The sequence below is a fragment of the Rhagoletis pomonella genome, unplaced genomic scaffold (genome assembly GCF_013731165.1).
Source record: "Rhagoletis pomonella isolate Grant_MI unplaced genomic scaffold, Rhpom_1.0 Rhpom_scaffold_00001, whole genome shotgun sequence".
Taxonomy (NCBI): domain Eukaryota; kingdom Metazoa; phylum Arthropoda; class Insecta; order Diptera; family Tephritidae; genus Rhagoletis; species Rhagoletis pomonella.
In genome coordinates, this window is record NW_023458555.1 from 41219330 (window position 1) to 41238618 (window position 19289).

Here is a 19289-nt window from a genome sequence, read left to right on the forward strand (position 1 = left end):
TGCCTATTTCTCGTTGTTCGCTTTGTGTTGCCGCAGTATTCGCCACAATATGTTTAAAATATTTGAAATTTACTATTGAATAAGGTTTTTGTTGAAAACTAAGTAGTTTATTTTTAGCTAAAATCTATTATAGCACGAAAAATTGTAGTTGAAAGGGTTAGTTTATGAAAATGCATTGATGAGTGGCAACAGTGTAGTAAGCAACACTGAGGGCTCCAGTAATCGACAAAATTCTCCGTATACAGACTGCGTTTAAGTATACGTTCTGCGTTCTCGACTAATTTCAGCTAAAAGCTTAGTATCCAGCTCTTAAGAAAAGCAAAAACTCCATATAAAATGACGTACAAGAAATGGCTAAGAAATATTCTTGAGTCAAATTTCCTTAAGGCAGTACGCAGTTCTTCAGAAATTTAGTACGCTTTCTACTACGGTTTTCTAAAGTTTTTTGTGAAAAAAGAGCACAAGGCAACCCAAGTTTGCAACAGAAATATATGCCCGTTCCATTATTTCTTGAGGAAAGAGTGAGGCAACAGGCTGTGAGGTATAAAAAATGTCAAAATTCCTTGGACACACACGCGAAATAATGGCAATTTTTTCTTGACCGTTTTCTTGAGAGCTGGATACTAAGCTTAAGTAAGAACCAAGGCGTATTAACTACATTGATAGCAAGGCGAATTTATGCAAGGTGGTGTTGATGGCGAATTTGGATTTTCGCCGCGGTTATTATTAATGTCAAAATTATGTGTTTGTTGTAAAGTGAATTCGCCCTGTTTACAACAAACACATCATTTTGACATTAATAATAACCGCGGCGAAAATCCAAATTCGCCATCAACACCACCTTGTATAAATTCGCCTTGATAGAAGCCAAGCTTCCTCTTATGAGCAGGCTTGTGTCAAATTTTCGTTTGTTTTACTTTGTTTACATATCCGCGTATACATATAGCCTGTTCCCGTACTTCACAATTTGCAGATTTTACAGGAACAGCTGATTTCGCCTTTAATAAACCTTATGTGAACGTGGCGTACGCACTAATACACATCATGACCCTGCAAGAACAGTGACAATCATTTGACAAATCGTTTGAGTGGCAAGACTGATATAGATTTCCGTCACTGGCTACCTACAAGTTTCTATCAAATTCTAAAGGGCTGTGTGAAAAATCTGATGTAAACATTTGTGTACATGTGATCTTCCGTCTTCCTCCAACTTATGGTCTCTTTCTAACCAACGCAAAATTTGCAAATGCGTTAGTAAGAGAAATGAGAATGTGTTATAGGCTGTCTTTGCTTACGCGTAAAAGCACATTTAGCGCATTTAGCTCTAAATGCTACTCTAAATGTACATTTATCCATACAAAATTCGTCACCTAAATGCAACTAAATGCAACTACATTTTTGCATTAAGAATCTAAATGCTAAAAGCAACCCTGTGATCTTCCAAAATTTCCACGATTCGAACATGGTTTAAAGAGAAAAAGTGGCAACATTGCTTTTTCGAGTATACAGTGGCTAGCTGCGTTTCAGTGATCGCCGATCGAGATTTCTTTTATTTTGCATTACATATTTGGATAAAGAAAAGTTAAGAAGATCCAATATCGATGTGATGCTGATAGAAATCTGGATCAATTTGTAATCAATTCTGTTTGTTTTGTTTCCTAATTAAGTGAGGAAATTTTAATTGACAGCACCGACAAATGAATATATGCATAAACAAATGTTCGGTTATGGTTAAAACAATTCAAGTTTTTGTATTGAATTTTTGGTTTAAAATTTATTTTTTCCTTTTCAGTAGGGTTTTTGCACATTATCTTCTGCGTGAGAATTTATCGTAATATATAGGCATCTAAATAAGAGACTGGAACACGGCTGTTTGTCAAAAGCATACGATTTCGAACTCGCGTAAATGTACATTTGCTAAATGCTATAGCATGAACGCTCTTCGAAAACATATGTTCGAAAGAGCTAAATGTTGGATTTTAAATGCAGCAAAAACGCTGCATTAGTTTCCATCACACAATTCTTGTAGGGGATCCAACTACACAAGATCTGACAAGACGAAGCAAAAGAAAAAAGTAATTTCGTTTTTTTTTTTTTTAAAGTAAACAAAGAATATAAAGACTAAGCTTAAAGAAAAAAATGCAAGCAACTTTTCCGCACATGCTTGTGCTAACCAACTTATTATTTTGTACGTGTTTTTGCCACCAATCACCGCGCTCTTCATTTTAATTACATTTGTTCCTAGTCAGAAGTTCATGAAAAGTGTCAAAAGGTCAGCTGATTTGCATGTGCAAACAAAAACAGAAAGCGGTGTAGGCAAAGAACCTGCGGAACTGTCAAACTACAATTATACTCTCTCAAGTGAGAGTAAAAGGAGAACAGATGCAGAAGTGCACGGGAACGCAAAAAGCACTATTTCCTGTAAAAACGTCAGTCGGTTTGTTTACAAGGCGAAATATAATTTGGCTGAAATATCACTAACTATTTATTAAAATCTATACATATTCAAATATTTCGTTGTTTACTTCCATTATTTTACAAATATAAGATTCTTTGCTTTCACCGCTTTCTGTTTTTGTTTGCACTTGCAAATCAGCTGATCGTTTGACACTTTTCATGAACTTACAGGAAAAAAAACTCCGGACTAAATCCTGTAACTTCTAACTAGGAACAGTTGCTCAGTTACTCTCTCAAATGTGTTCCCACTTACAGGTTTTATGTCAATAGGAACGACTTCCTGTAAGTGTTGACTAAATCCTGTAAACCGGACTGCTATTGGAACAGACTAAATGGAAGTTAGCAACGAAATTTTTGAATATGTATAGATTTTAACAATTAGTTAGTGATATTTCAGCCAAATCAGTGTTGTACAAATGACAAACCGGCTGAAATTTTTACAGGAAATAGTGCTTTGCTGACGACAACAATTGTGTACAAAAAACTTGCTCTATGTGAACGGGTAGGGCAACACCAAAAGAGAAATTGCCGAAAATGGGAAACAAAAGTATTTACTTCCCCGAAAGTTCTATATGTATATTCATTCCAGATATGAACCATATCGGACCATAAATACGGGCTTTACAAACATCTCTAAACCTCCGTCACCTTGTGGATTAATTTGTCTTTCATTTTACATTGTCAACGGGTTTTGCGGTAAGTTCAAAGCTCATCGGAAAGTTGGTTAGAGTTGATAGCAAAATTACAGGACATATATGTAAGTAAGTGAAGTTAAACAAAAGCTTGTAAAAACGTAACATTTTTATTTACTGGAACTAACATAAAACTATTAAAGACAGCGGTGACCGCTGTGGTGTAGTGGTTAGCAATGCGCGTTTCCACTCTGCAGTGCCTGGGTGCAAGCCCTGGTCATAGCAACATCGCAAAAACAATATAGAAAAGAGGTTTTTTCTTAACAGAGGTCGGCCCTCGGCAGGCAATGGAAAACCTCCAAGTGAATTTCTGATATGAAAAACAGCTTCTCATCAAAATACAATCGCCATTCGGTGTCTTTATAGAAGTATAGGTCCCTCCCCTGTGTGTGACAACATCAAGGCGCACGCCACAAATTGGAGGAGAAGCTCGGCCAAACACCAACATAAGTGTAAGCGCCAATCTATTATTATTATTACTATATTATTACAAAAGAGATAAAGGATTTTTTATTAAAAGTCTTAAAAAATTTTAAATTTTTGTTTGTGAAAGGGTATAAACTAAAAACTAATATTATTTAATTTTACATGCGTAGAGGCGTACAAAAGAATCATCGATAGTCGCCATCAACCATCGATGTTTGGCAAAAATGCAAAAACATCGACTGTGCAGCGAACAAAGGTGGCGCCGTCAGTGATACCGCTACTTTGGTTTTGCCAATTTGGACAGTTGTGGTAACTAGTAAATAAACCGTTGTTTACAAATCAGCGGCAAAGAGAAGTTTGAATTATAAGTAAGGTGACCATAAATATATTTTGAAAATGCAGGACACTTTTTCAAAAAATTTACATACATATAATTTCGTAGTATAAAAATAACAAAAATATACTACATATATACATTCCTCGTCATTTAAATAGCGCACTCTATTTTTTGGTTTTCTACCATACAAAGTATGCTTGACAAAATTTTTATATGGAAGAAAATGCGCAGCACCGTCAACAAAAAAAAATTTCGCCCCTATGTTTATTTTTTTTTTAATTTTCAAAAAATTTTTAAAATGGGATGTGGACGTAGAATATGCTATATTTTTATAAAAATTTAATGAATATTAAACAAACAAAAGGAAAACTGTACCTCCTAAGCATTAAAAGGACGCGCTATTCAAATAACGAAGAGTGTATATTCCAATCCAATAAGATTGTATCCAATATTAAACTTTAAACATAAATCACATTTGATTCATTGGTATTAATCTTTTAGTATTGAATATTTACAAAATTATAATAAGGCATATTACATATTACTTTACACGAAATATGAACCTCTGTAAAGTAAATTTTTTAGGCAAACTTTGGGTCGTTGAACACGAAAAAAATAACCATGGTTTCAAAGAAGTGTTTTCGAGATTTGTTCGAAAAACGTATTTTTAGTACTTTTTCAGTTATTCCTCAATATCTCATGAAACGACCAACAGTTCGAAAGGTATTGATGGGCTCTTTGCAAAAATATATATTTTTTGTGCCGATTGTATTCCGTAACATATCCATTTCTCATCAGATTTTCATTTACTGTAAAAAGAAAATAATGGAAATTTCAATTTTTCGATTTTGGTCCGTTCTAACACTAATAATTTTCATCGAAATCGGCAAGTAATATATTTTTGTAAGAGGACTGTAGGTCGATTATGTTTATTGGATAATTTTTCCATGAGATATTGACGAAAAGGTTCGAAATGTACCAAAAACACGTTTTTCGAAAAAATTACGAAAACGCTTGTTCGAAAGGAAAATTGGCTTAGAAAATATTTTTTTTCTTAAGCGTTTACCACAAAATTTGTAGAACAGTGTTATCGATATATTTGATGCTGGTCTTCAATTTCTCGTCATCCATTGTCCATAACCGTACAATATTTAGAACGCATTGACTAGTTGAACCTTTAAAACCAGCTTACCCTTATGTAGTTATCAATTAGTTATCGACACTGCTTTTATTTCGATTAGGAAAACTTAATTTTAAAATATCGAAGAAAATGCGGGACAAAGGCAGGACACTTGGAAAAAATCACTACATTTTGGGGGTTTTCTGTTTTGAAAACCTACGCAGGACAGACCTTTAAATAACAGTACGGTCCTGCAAAAAACAGAACGGATGGTCACCGTAACAATAAGTGAAAAATCAGTTTAAATTGTGTTAATTTGCAATTGGTGAGTGATTTTCGAGTTGAAGGCTGCGTAAAAACCATGATTCAATAATACAAGGTTAGATAATTATTGACAGCTGCGGTTTGACACACCCTTACAAAAGGTTGCATTTACGAAGGACAGAGAAAGGGCAAGAATGCAATCCCTTGTTTCCAAAATAGTAGTAGAAAAGTACGCAAAGTAGGCAATTAGTAGTGAAATTCCTTTCGTAAATTCTAATGTGTTTGCAGGAAATCTGGCATTTTAAACGAAATGTTGAACGTAATATTGGTATATCTACGTGACTTACGTAATTTATATGCTATTTAGCCGTATAAAAACTGCAAAATGACTCAAAATTAAAGTAAGACTACTATGAGATTGATGTAAACATCCAATGCTTAGGTTTTCATCAGTTAAATATGCTTCATATGCATATACAAATAAGCATATTGCACAAAAGCGTATACTTTTATTTCACACCAAAGCTACACTGTTTCTATGTAAATTTGCAAAGAAGCAACACGGTGCCACTGCTAAGGGAGCGGTACGAGAGAGACAACTGTCAGTTTATCGAAACTTGTATTATTGAATCATGCGTAAAAACTAATAAAATGAAGCGCCGTGTGTTAAATTGCGACAGCCGTCAAGATGCAAAATGCGTAGATGCAAGTGTAGCGCTGCGACGAATCGCTGCATTGTGTGTACATATATAGGGCGCGCCAAAGCCGTTCCCGAAATGTTTCTTCATTATTATATTGACAACATTTCATCACAATGATTTCGCTTCTGCTCCAAGCAGCCTAAGTTTGCAAGTTAACTAAGGTGGGTGTTATGCAGGCAAACTTTTGTTTGGCAATTAAACGGCATCTGCTTAGTTTTCTCTGAGGTGGTTTCGTCGAGTTTGGCACAAGGTTGCACATTGGTTGTGGTTTTTATGCTTTACTGCCATGAAAATTGTATATGTATGTACATATCGTGATATCGTAATATTTTTTATAATATTGTATAGGCAATTAACTGTGCCCTAAACTTTGAAACTCCTACAGCATACATTCACTTCTCGGTCTTTTAGGGCCGGTTAATCAATGTCTGGTTAACACTAATCTGAGGTTAAATATCGTTATCGACGTCTTCGGCTCTATGCATGCAACAGGGAGTTGGTAACGTCGATAACTACGTTTAACCGGAGATTAGTGTTAACAAGACATTGAGTAACCGGCCCTTAGGGCCTGTGTAGACAAGTTGGCAACCTAAAATGCGATTTCATTTTTTTAAAGGCGCATTAACCATGATACAAAAATTTGAATGTAAAATCGCTGAGAGGCAGCCTGAACATTTTTGAAGTTTGCTAACATAACAAAAATGTTTTCAAATTTTCAATCTCAAAAATACATTCTCATTCTCTGTCTCAAATAAAAGGAAATTCGAATATTTTCATCTATTTGTTTTATGTCTTACTTTTATTTGGCATTTGGCATTTCAAAATTTCAATTTTATAAAGTAGACAAACTTCAAAAAATAAATGATGGCCGAAGAATGGAACGAGCGATTTTACCTTTAAATATTTGTATCATGGCAATAACGTTAACATGTGTTTTGCGGTTCATTTCGCTAGTAAAAATGGGTATAATTTGTGAAAAACGGAGTGGTAGCAATAATAAATACATAAAAATTACAAGCATTCCTAGCGTAGCTTAAAACTTTACCGGTGGTGTTGTGAAGTAGGGTGGTCAACTGGTTAGCCGATAAATGAATGCGTATCTTCCATCATGATGATTTAATATCATACATGACTGATAGCTTGGGCGCTACATAGCGTCAGTCAAACTGCTAAATTCTTGACTGACAAACTTGATGGACAATGTGTACCGAACATATGTGTGCTGTTGGCCTAATTATTCTGGCAAGTTATCTTGCATTTTTTTGTGCTGAGGCAACCCTCGTAGTGCACTGCATCCGCTACATGTTGCACTTAAAAGCTTGACGTTTCCCACATTGCCGTCCAGTGTGACCAGGATAATCTTTTGACCATGATTCAATTTTCAATTGTTGAATCATGATTTTGACTTCGCGACTTTTTTCTGGCCCTTATATAGGCTGACTTCCAAAACGTCAGTTGGATTGCATTAGTACAAAGTTTAATGTTCCAAAACGCCGAACTACAATTGGTTGACAAGGTATACTTTTCCGAAACGCATCCGAAAAGTTATCGAAACGTATCGCTAGAGTAATCAGCGCACCAGAAACAAAGTTGATGCTTCGTTTGGTTTTGGTTACCATTTGTCTTCTAAAAATGGAAAATTCCGAAATGATCATTGTTTTATTAAATATTCGAAATATGCAATGTATATGGTTGCAATGTTTCGCAACGCTGTATATACAAACAGTTTGAATACCGCAATAGAACAGTATCCAAACATTGCATTGATACGTTTTAGAAGTCAGCCATACTTATACCTTGGTTATAATGCACGGGGCGAATCGTAACAAATCGCGGCCAGTTCGTAAGGATCTATTGATTTTAGATACTTCCGTTTTACATTGCGTTCAAGTGCATTATAATCGTTTGAAGTCATTGCCCATACAATAGATAATTAAGTAACAGTTCACTTCGTTTCCACTTCCTTCCTTTCGTTTACTTCCATTATAATCCAGGCATTAATATATTCATAATAAAATTCGGTTTGCAACTTATTAAGGTACCATTTCTTTAAGAAAATACTTGGGTACCTTTTTTGCACAGGTTTGTTAGAAAATAATAAATTTTGCTTAGCTTGTAGTAATTTAGCCGTTATTAGCCTAATATATATTATTTTATGTTTCGGTGAGAAGGATTTAAAGAATATCGATTTTCCAGGACTTAAGGTTTGTTTTCACTATGTCATATTTTGCCAAACAAATATTGGCAACATATTTTGACACAACTTTGTCTTCTGTTTTCATACCTTTACCGATTATATATAGGACCAAAAAAGGACAGTTAGCCAATTTAGTAGCACATGTACACGACTGAATACCTATTCTGATCTAAATCAATGGGTAAACCTTTTTTTAGTTCCATTTGACAATGTGTTTTCACCTATTTGACGGCACATGCCATTGAATTTGACATAGTGAAAACCAGCCTTTATCGAGAGATCGATAACATTCTGACTTCTTTTTAACTTTATTTTCCAAATGGAGTTATAATACCCTTTTCTAACCTTTTTTCAAAACCCAATTAGGTTCGCTTTTTGGTATCCTCTGGTTACACTGTTTCAGTCCACATCAGCTGAAGTACGTAGATTAGCAACGAGGTGCACTTTCATTAGGTTTTTTAGCGACTAATTTCCAACCAAAAGCTCAACAATCCGATTGATTGTGCAGTTTATCACAGTGAAGTAGGTATCAATTTTCTACAACTTAATGCTTTAAATAATTTGCATATTTTCTTCAAGTAGCATAATGACAGATCAGGAGCTGCTCTCACAATTCCAGTCGCTCGGTATGAGTGAGCAAAAGGCCAAAGAAACTCTGAAGAACGCAAATGTTACCAAGAATTTGCAACTCGCATTGACTGAAGTGAAAGGCGCACCTCTCGGCGATGGCGTGGGCATGCTGCTTTATCATGTGGCTAGTAAAATGAAGCCGCAAGTAGCTCACGAGCTTCCATTACTCGCCCGATATATCGTGGAACGCAAATTAGACAGCACATTAAGAGTGGATGCCGCAATTGAATATATTTTGAAGAATGTTCAAAAGAAAGGTGCGTCCCTTAACAAACAAGAATTCGAAGAGGCGTGTGGAGTCGGAGTGGTCGTGACACCCGAAGAAATCGAACGCGTTGTACAAGAGCAAGTAAAGTTGCATAAAGATGCGCTGCTGGAACAGCGTTATCATTTCAACGCATTCAAAATTATGCAAGACGTACGTGCGCAACTCAAATGGGCAGACGCTAAATCGGTAAAGTCGGCTATTGATGTAGAAATTTTTGATTTGCTCGGCCCAAAAACTGATGAAGATTTGAAGCCTCTACCCAAAACTGAAAAAAAGAAAGACAAAGCAAAAGTGACGCCAGCTGATAAAACTAGTAACACCAGCAATGGAAATGCGTTAATTACAGATAGTGCTGATGCGGATAGCAACGATGGTGCTAATACCATAGCCGAACTGATGAAAACGAAAGTACATTTCCATATACCAGGGGAAAACTACAAAACTGATGGATATATAGTAACGGAACACACAGAACGTCTACTAAAAGAACATTTAAAGCAAACTGGTGGTCGAGTGCAAACACGTTTTCCTCCAGAACCAAATGGTATTCTACATATTGGGCATGCAAAAGCGATTAACATCAATTTTGGCTATGCTGCTTCAAAGGGTGGCGTTTGCTATCTGCGCTATGACGATACTAACCCTGAGAAAGAGGAAGAGAAATTTTTTGTAGGCATACGCGATATGGTCGAATGGCTGGGCTATAAACCGTACAAAATTACACACTCGTCAGACAACTTCCAGCAACTGTATGAGTGGGCGGTTGTGCTGATACGCAAGGGTTTGGCGTACGTTTGCCACCAAGGTGCAGATGAGATGAAAGGATTCAATCCGAAACCGAGTCCCTGGCGTGAACGGCCAATCGAAGAGTCATTGCAACTTTTCGAAGATATGAAAAATGGAAAAATAGATGAGGGCTCAGCAACGCTACGTTTGAAACTAACTTTGGAGGAAGGTAAAGTCGATCCTGTTGCTTATCGCATTAAATTCATACCGCATCATCGCACTGGGAATGACTGGTAAGTTTACACTCCTTTAGAATTTTTTATCGACATACTCGTTAACATAAATAACATAAATCGTTTGTCATAGGTGTATTTATCCTACATATGACTACACTCACTGCCTCTGTGATTCTATCGAAAATATTACTCATTCACTATGTACTAAAGAGTTCCAATCACGCCGTTCTTCCTATTATTGGCTCTGCAACGCTCTGGATATCTACTGTCCCGTTCAGTGGGAATATGGTCGCCTTAATATGAACTATGCGCTAGTCTCTAAGCGTAAAATTAATAAGCTTATTACCGAACGTATTGTAAGCGACTGGGATGATCCACGCTTATTCACGTTGACTGCTTTGCGCCGTAGAGGATATCCTGCAGAAGCAATCAATAACTTTTGCGCACAAATGGGTGTCACAGGCGCGCAAATTTCTGTGGATCCCAGCATGCTAGAGGCAGCAGTTCGCGATGTACTCAATGTGAGCGCACCACGGCGGCTTGTCGTTCTTGAACCCCTGAAGATAACGCTCGCCAACTTCCCACATGAAAAGCCCATAGAAATAGAAGTACCTAACTTTCCACAGAATCCTGAATTGGGCAGCCATCGCATAGTACTGGATCGCATAATCTTCATTGAACAAAGTGACTTTAAGCTAGAGCCTGAAAAGGGATATCGCCGACTAGCACTAAACCAAACTGTTGGTTTGCGTCATGCTGGCTTAGTCATTTCTGTAAAAGAAGTTAAACGAAATCCACAAACCGGTGAAATTTCAGAACTAATCTGTGAATGTACGCCAGCTGAACAAGCAGAAAAGCCCAAGGCATTTATACAATGGGTTTCACAGCCAATCAAATTGGAAGTGAGGCTCTATGAAAGATTGTTCAAGCACAAGAACCCTGAAGACCCCAACGAAGTGCCCGGTGGTTTCCTCTCAGATATCAATGAAGATTCTTTAGTTATATTAGAAGCATATGCTGATCGTGCACTATCCAGCGTTGAAGTGTATGAAAAATTCCAGTTCGAACGAATTGGTTTTTTTTCAGTAGATCCGGACACTACCACAGATCACATTGTTTTCAATCGTACAGTGGGTTTGAAAGAAGACGCTGGCAAGAAATGAATGCTCAAATAAGGCAAAAGATGCCTTTGTAAAAATACAGTTACTGTTATGTATTTAAAAAAGAATGGCTATTTATAAAATCTTTTAATTTCATAAAAAAAAAATAAAAACAATTACAACCAAGCCTACTTTGGTGTTTTACTTCTTTAGATTAAACTCAAATTTATTTTTTTCCTTCCACCATTATGATGTGGTAGCCAAATTTCGTCTTTATGGGAGGATCTGTGTAGATTGGATTATTTACATTCGAAATGGGAAGCGCAAAGGCAGCATCTTGGAAAGGTCCTACCATAGCACCACGAATTTGCCAACCTAAGTCGCCACCTTGACGGGCTTTATCTTCGCTGTAAGCGGCCGCTACTTCGGGAAACTTTTGACCAGCTTTAAGCTTTTCCAAGGCTTCAAGTATCTTGCCTTGTTTTTCGCAAAGGATATGTCGGACTTTGACAGCATTGCCGCCCTTCTTTTCCTTACCTGCCGGATTAAGCAAAGACTCATATAAACACTCTACCTAATAATTGAAAGTAAAGTACATATTTACCTTTTTCTTCACCGGCAGCACCACCCCCTTTTTTGCTACCTGACGCTTTGCTATCCTTACTACCGCCTTTTCCATCTTTTTTTGGTGGCATTTTATAAATTGTTTACGTTGTTTAACCCGGCCGCATTAAGAAATGAGATATGCTAGAACCGAGACATATATGTAAAATTTAGGTTAGATTTCAGTACTGCTGACAGCTGGTTTTAAGAGCTGCCATGTTCCGCGAAAAAGCTGATTTAACGAAAGTGGGAAATTGCAATGCACCCTACATTCCAACAATTGGTGTGTATACAAAATAGATTTAGTGAATACCATTTAAATACTTTTCTTCGTTTTTGGTTGTTGTTGTTGTTGTTGTCGTTGTCGCGGCTACAACAACCCGGGCCAGATCGGTTAGTCCCTCAATCGTTGTCATCAAGCTCTACTAGCGATAGACCCAGGAAGCGTGCACCCTCGATGGGGTATGTCTGGGGCATGCAAAGATATACTTTGAGTCATGGGGCGTCTATACGAATGCCGGGCAGTCGTTTAACACTTCTTTATTTTTTCTGATCAGCTACGATTTCACTCTGCTTCATTAAACAGAGCGCAGTTGGGTTATTGTGGTCCGAGTCTCCCGAGCAGACGAAGTTCTGTCGCGTCCACGTCTGGTGGTTGTATGTCTAGAACAAGTCGAGAGTCTATATAACTCGAGACTGCCTCTCTTTGAATGCCGTTCAAGGCCTGTCAGTGAGTTGTCGGACCCAACGGTTGTTTGAAGAACCTCTGGACTTAGTCCGTAACTTCGTACAGATGCCTCCTGACGTGCCTTGGCGAGGGCTCTTCTGCAATCAGTTGTCTATTCCTTCCAACTAGAAACTGCTTGCATAGCATTGTGTTATTCTCCTTAATAGGGAGAATAAGGGCCTGGTCGTGCAAGTGATGTTGAGGCGAAATCAGAAGGCATCCTGCCTTTCTCCTGAGTGTCGTGTTTTGGCAAGTCTGCTGCTTCATCCACTGCGTCCTACTAGTCCCCGGTGACCGCACAGGCGCTGCATAGGTCAGAACCGGCCTTCCAATTGCCTTGTACGTTGCCAACGTTTCTTTGTCTTTGTCCCAGGTGCTGGTTCGTCATCGACGTGAATACCCAGTTGCAGTCTGACCTCCTTTGTCCAAGTGGTGAAAAGTATAGCTGAGGATTTTGTAGGGGAGGGGGTTGGGCTCTGTGCGTGAAGAAGCGAGAAAGATCGGCGATCATCAATCTCATTCCCAGATGCCATGATCGAGTATAACAGACAATGGAGACTCCTTTTGGTGGTTGAGGGAGCTTACAAATGTAAAAGTTAAACAGTGCTGGTGAAAGGACACCACCCTTTGAAACCCTGTTTTATTTTCCTAGGTTTGCTCGATTTGTCTCTAAAGGTTATTGACGAGTGACGACCATTCAGATAGGCCTCTGTGTCTTCTAGTAGCGTTGAATGGCTGACTGTGTAGAACGCCTTGGACGCTACTAGAATGGTTCTCTCACAGGGGCGGTTTCGGTTAAGGCCACAAGTTATCTAAGTATTTATGGCATTAAGTGCTGTTGTTGTGCTACGCCCTTTGCGAAACCCATGCTGATGCCTCACTTGGGCCAGGTGGTTTGTGTAGTGCGGGAGTAGAAGGGCTTTTGTGTCTTTGCTCTCCTTTGTTAGACGGTTTCCCCGGTTTATGCAGTGGGACTACTTTCCAAATTTTTCAGCATCAGCATGCAAATTACGTCGGGTCCAACGACTTTGGAGGCTGTCGCCTTCCCGATGGCTACCCTTATCTCACCGCTGGTGAAAACAAGAGGTGCACTTGGTGTTGGCAGTTTGTGCAGCCTTCTGGTCACTCGGCCTTTGGCTTTGTCCATCGGAGGGTGCAGTATGAACTGCCAGCTAAAATAGCTCGCTGCTCGCGCCGGATCCGACGAAGCGTCGTCGCCAAAATTTATTTCAACTCTGTCGTCACGGTTCGTCGGATTGGATAATGACCACACGGTTGACCAGAGCTTGCACACACCTGAGGAAAAGTTACAGGTCTTCAGGTGCTCTTCCCACTTCTTCCGCTTAAATATATACGTTCACTAGCTTCCGAATATCCGAGTTGAGATCCCTCTTACGGGGATTTCCGGGATCGGCCTGACGGAGGTTGTCACGCTCATCGGCTATAACAGCCGTTTTGGCAGAAAAATTCGGACGGGGGTCCGAAATGCATCTCGAGTGCAAAACTCACAACCAAAAACTCACCGAATAAAGAGAAGTGTACACAATTTTGACAGTTAAAACTCATTCTCGTCATTGACGTGTATTTCCTACTTGGACAAGGCATAAAGATCGACCTGAAATGAAAGATCCTGACATATAACGACAGGGAAGTGGCACTTAGAGTTGGTTACGACAACAAGGGGGTCAGTTACGCCGTGGTTATGCCACCAATATTAATTGGCAATCAAAAGAGAAAAATTTCGGTGATTGGTGAGAAGTGGTTACGCTCTGTTTGCTGATTGGCGAGCACAGGGTTGCTTCCTAAGAAATGCCTTTTTCCATTTCATACAATTTCGCACACAATGGCAGAACTGAAGTAAAAATGCAACTTAAAATGCTTCAAAATTTAAGTCGGAAAAGAAAAATGGAAGAACAATTTAATATTTTTTTTTATTTAATATTTAATATTTATAATATTTTTTTTATTATCTACTTTATAAGAATAATAAAGAAATATTACTCTACTTTATTATAATAATAAAAAAATATGCTTTACTATATTAATATTTAATACTAATACTTTTTCGCAAAATAGCGTATTGCCACCCTGAAAAATTGACTTGCTGGCTGTTGGGCACCACGGTGAAGAGCATTTTTGTTCCAGCTGAATCGGACGATATCATTTTTGGAGGCCTAGGGGCAGATTCTATAACCAGTTAGCGACAATTTTCGAAACGGTATCGGGTTTGTTGACGTATGATATGAAATATTGTTACACCAACAAGTACGATATCGATCCGAAACTTGTCGCTAACTGGTTAGATCTCCCCCCTGAAAAGCTTCTTCATCCCTCAAAACATTTTTCTTGAACCTTGGATCGACTAAGGTTAAAACTGATAAAATAATATTTTTCTGTGGCGACAAGTTCAAGTGTTTTAGCCGATATCATATAAAGTAGTAATGAAAGTTTTTTCTAAACCTGAAATGCATATAATGGCGAGGGTTTAATGTAAATAATCGGTATCGGATACCGAAAAGGAAGTATAGGGTACCGAAATCTTTTTTAAGTATTGGGTACCGAGTATTGGGGACAATTCAGCACATCACTAGTCGCCCTCATTCTCGCCACTCTCAGTTGTCAACTCTACGATGACGTCACGCTAAAATTACTCTCACGAATTCTGCTGCAATCGGCGGAATCTTGTATTCTATCATTCTTGAGGCAGTGTGAAAGTCTTATTTTTATCAAGATTCAATAATACAAGGTCGGATAAATATTGACATTTGTGTCAATCGACTGCCTTGTAAGGTTGCATTTGAGAAGGAAAGAGAAGCGGGTAACAATTTTATCTCCTTTTGTGAAAAGGTAGTAGGAAAAGTAAGTAGTCTGGTAGTGCTGAAATGCGTTTTTGTATACAAATTAAATTAAATATATTAAGAAGATTCCACTGATTTACACAATAGACAATAAATTAACTTTTTATGGCCACATAAATATTAAAAATTAAATAAATGGATATTAACATAAAATTCTTGCCAAAGAAAAATCTTTGAAATCTTTGAAGAAATGTTCCCAAATATTCAAAATAAACCATGGTTTCATTGCAATTCCAGTATATATTAAACAAAATTAATGGAATTCAAACAAATCCTTTATTCAAAGTGACTATATGAAGTATTGTACAAATAGTAAAGATGCAATTGATTTAATGCATACAAATTAATGTTTTAAAAGTTATTATATTCGTTGCATTTAAAGATTACATGTTCAATATCTTAAATTGAATTACATTTGGTTTTTTTAATTTAAATTTTTTAGTAATGTTTTCTACTTTTTCAGCCAATCAGTCTTGCTAAGCATTATATTGGTTACATTTAAAAGTTATATCTTCAATAGCGCAATGTTAATTTTTTGTAATGTTGTGTACTTTTTTCTGCAATCAGTCCCAATGAGCACAAGAAAATATCTTTATTAATATTTCCACTTTCGCTTTTATGGAGTGGTATACTTACTTGTAAATATGCAAAGACTGCACTTGACCAACCCAAACGCTGCAGTGGTAAAAATACATGCATCAGCAAACGTGGACGGACAACCAAGTGATCCTGACCTTCACAAGAGAATATATTTATTAATATTTGTATTATCTGCACCAGCCATACGTGGACGGACACACAGGGATCCTAACATGCAAAACTTACTTGCAACGGCTGCACTTGTTGTAAAAAGCTACTTTTTGAATACAAATTATGAATAACTCCGATACCCTGCAAACAAATATGTAAATTATTGTTGTAATTCAAAATATTTCCACTATTTTTGATTTTTTTGCCATACTTACTTGAATTTGCCCAATAAGAAAATGAATTTCCACGAAACAATCGACGAAAATATCGGCAGTGTTGCCTGTTGAACTTTTTATACGAAGACAATATTTTTCCTTGTATTTTAGTAGTCGTTTCTACAAATCAAAAAAGAAGGCAACACAGGCTAAGGCAGAATGCGGGAGCGAGACGACTGCCAGGTTATCCAACCAAGAATGATAGAATACAAGATTGCGCCAATCGAGCTGAGAGTAACTGGCCGTGACGTCAATAAATACCAAAATGAGAGAGCAAGACGAACTCAACAAGAAAAAGAGGAAGCATCGAACAAAAGGCAGTATTGCCAAGTTTTGAATTTGAAAAAGCACCAAATATTTATTGGTGTATTTTATGGACTTTATATGCATACATAATTATATTGTAAGGATGGCGATTCAAATTAATAAAAATCAATGTTTCTTGCACGACGGTCGATTTCTTCTGGCTTGATTGAAGGTGCTGCCACATATTTTGTTGTCGCTTATGATTGTGCCATGATTTTATTTAAATTTTTGTGAAGTTGCTTACCACGCTTATGATTGCTATAAATTTTGCTTCCATTTTTTTAAGATTTTATAATTTGGTGTCTTCAAACTAAAAACAAAAGCACCAAAAACGCACCAAGCACCAAACTCAAAAATGTTCGCGTTTTGAATACCCACTAAATTTGGTGCGAAAAGCATTAAGTTGGCAACAGTGAATGTAAACAAAAGTATTTTATGACGTCAGCGATTGGGTGGATGCTGTCAAATCGACGATGAGAGGGTTAGCAGTCCGCGAATGGCGCGACCTTTATTTTCTGGATTGTGTTATCCAACCTTGTATTATTGAATCATGGTTGCGAAGTGAGTTTTGATTGGCTGAAATAGTTTAGGAAGAGGGAGAGTACACAAAACGCAGAAAATATAGTTGCCGTTTAGCATATATTCGGAATCCTAATCAAATGGGCATTTTTGATATAAAATCGTGGCAAAGCTTATTATAACAACATAAAATGTTATAACTTCACGTAAAACTGGATTAACGTAATAATATTCGTACAATAGTGTCAAGTGAAATGTAAATCGAATGCTTATGGAAATTTGCTGGTGATTTTATTCTTGTAAGTGAGCAGAACGCACTCGCGCATTTAAAAAGCGTTCATAACATTGGCAAAATTTCACTACCGGGATTGCAATTCATCTTAAGACATACGGTAAAACCTAAAATTACTCTTTTCAGCGTAATTTTTGCAATCAAAAACAGCGCACTTAAATTTTTCAATAGTTTAAATAAACTCAAAGATGCAGAAAAATGCACAAACTTCAACGCAAATTGTCAAACGGCAAATAGCAGGGTTACACATATTTGAAATAAAACGTGATGTATTTTTGACTAAAATAGTGTATTTTTATAAGATATCTTTTTTATGAATCTTGCAACTCCAAAAATTGATCCATCTACGTCATCAGGATGGCGGCCATGGCTGATGTCGTAATCTTGTATTCTATGAACCTTGCTTTGTTAGCTTCAGGCATGCGCAAAGCAGAGTTGCCACAAAAAACTACCAAATTCCTCAAGTACAAATGAAAAATCCTCAAAATCCGAACAAATTACTCAAAATCTTCTTGTTACAGATATGAGTATTTATTGCATACTATTTACAGGTATTTAGCATAAAAAAAATAATTACATTCTCCAAATCAATTGGTACATTTGTTCTTGCGGTTCAAACAAAGTATCACCCTTATTTTTTATGGTTTGTATATAATATTGCTGCAACTATATCAGTGCTCAATCTGGTTCTCAAGTCAGTCCAACATATTTTTAAATTACTAAATATACGTTCTACTGAAGCGTTAGAAAAGGGCTATATTACACTGAGGGAAAAAAATTTTAGAACTAAAAAAAAACGTACTAAATTTAAAAAAATACGCATATGAAAGAGCACCAACCCAACTCGTTTTAAATTTGAGTATGTACGTTATAAAATATGTCGTTGTGAAGTGTACAGATGCTTTTTCGTAATTAAGAAGAAAAAAAGAATTTTTTATGTTCCGTCTGATGGCAATTGAGCCCGGACTAGAGCTGGAAAACTATCAATGGGTTTTGACTCTCGAAAACATCAATAGTTTTGTAAGCACTATCGATAGTTTTCACTCATACATATATTTTTCAGTACAGCAGTGTTTACATTGTTCAATTTTAAGTTCACCATTTGCGTTCAACTCAACGCAGGGTTGCACGAAAAAAAGTTGAATGGCTAAGGGCCGGTTACTCAATGTCTGGTTAACACTAATCTCTGGTTAAACATCTTTATCGACGTTACCGACTCCCTGTTATATGAATGGAGTCGAATACGTTGATAACAATGTTGAACCGGACATTAGTGTTAACCAGACATTGAGTAACCGGCCCTTAATGTTGGCTGGCGACCAACTTTGTTGAAAGCAATTAGTTGAAAGGCCATTTAACCAAAAGTTGGGTGCAAAGATGAACAATGCAAATACGTTTTTATGGCGAATAATTTGATGTTTTTTCATATTTTGATATTTCTAGCCATTCAACTTTTTTTCGTGCAACCCTGCGCTGAGTTGAACGCAAATGTTGAACGCAAAGTTGAACAATGCAAAAACACTTTAAGAGTAAAAGCCGGCGGTACCTGCTTCATCTTGTGAGTCGGAAGAGACATTTAGCAAAGCAGAGCAAATAATTTTGGAGCACAGACGCTGCTTAAAGCCAAAAACTGTTAGTAATTTTAACGAAAGTATGGAAAAATTTTATCAATTCTGATCTCATTTTCAATCAAAGTTAAAAATAACAATAGAATAAGAATAAATAAATAAATAAATAAATAAATAAATAAATAAATAAATAAATAAATAAATAAATAAATAAATAAATAAATAAATAAATAAATAAATAAATAAATAAATAAATAAATAAATAAATAAATAAATAAATAAATAAATAAATAAATA

General features: G+C 36.8%; 2 protein-coding genes and 1 long non-coding RNA gene across 5 annotated transcripts; 1 reads left to right on the forward strand and 2 right to left on the reverse strand.

The window, feature by feature from the left end:
* The first annotated feature begins 8561 nt into the window (after window positions 1-8561).
* Window positions 8562-11340, forward strand: LOC118744219 (probable glutamine--tRNA ligase). 2 transcript variants are annotated; one of them, XM_036477095.1, is made up of 3 exons: window positions 8562-8716; window positions 8774-10111; window positions 10185-11340. In XM_036477095.1, exons 2-3 carry the CDS (start codon window positions 8781-8783, stop codon window positions 11215-11217), a joined length of 2364 nt encoding a protein of 787 aa, XP_036332988.1. In that variant the 5' UTR covers window positions 8562-8716; window positions 8774-8780; the 3' UTR covers window positions 11218-11340. The 2 variants fall into 2 exon arrangements, with proteins under 2 accessions (XP_036332988.1, XP_036332980.1); XM_036477087.1 differs by having other exon boundaries at window positions 8777-10111.
* LOC118744229 (peptidyl-prolyl cis-trans isomerase NIMA-interacting 4) lies at window positions 11287-11955 on the reverse strand. The gene is made up of 2 exons (XM_036477108.1): window positions 11759-11955; window positions 11287-11691 (listed from the first exon to the last, which is right to left on the reverse strand). Exons 1-2 carry the CDS (start codon window positions 11847-11849, stop codon window positions 11381-11383), a joined length of 402 nt encoding a protein of 133 aa, XP_036333001.1. The 5' UTR covers window positions 11850-11955; the 3' UTR covers window positions 11287-11380.
* A 3839-nt stretch (window positions 11956-15794) lies between these two features.
* Window positions 15795-16421, reverse strand: LOC118751253. 2 transcript variants are annotated; one of them, XR_004994503.1, is made up of 4 exons: window positions 16308-16421; window positions 16168-16233; window positions 15979-16076; window positions 15795-15899 (listed from the first exon to the last, which is right to left on the reverse strand). It is a non-coding gene; the product is annotated as an uncharacterized LOC118751253 (long non-coding RNA). The 2 variants fall into 2 exon arrangements; XR_004994502.1 differs by having other exon boundaries at window positions 15979-16233.
* Window positions 16422-19289: the final 2868 nt, after the last annotated feature.

Bases quoted from the DNA above. Each gene is read 5' to 3' on its own strand.
- LOC118744219 (XM_036477095.1), top strand. From the start codon at position 8,781: ATGACAGATCAGGAGCTGCTCTCACAATTCCAGTCGCTCGGTATGAGT. The intron at 10,112-10,184 runs GTAAGTTTACAC...CGTTTGTCATAG, and splicing joins CATCGCACTGGGAATGACTG to GTGTATTTATCCTACATATG.
- LOC118744229 (XM_036477108.1), bottom strand. From the start codon at position 11,849: ATGCCACCAAAAAAAGATGGAAAAGGCGGTAGTAAGGATAGCAAAGCG. The intron at 11,692-11,758 runs GTAAATATGTAC...TTAATCCGGCAG, and splicing joins TGCTGCCGGTGAAGAAAAAG to GTAAGGAAAAGAAGGGCGGC.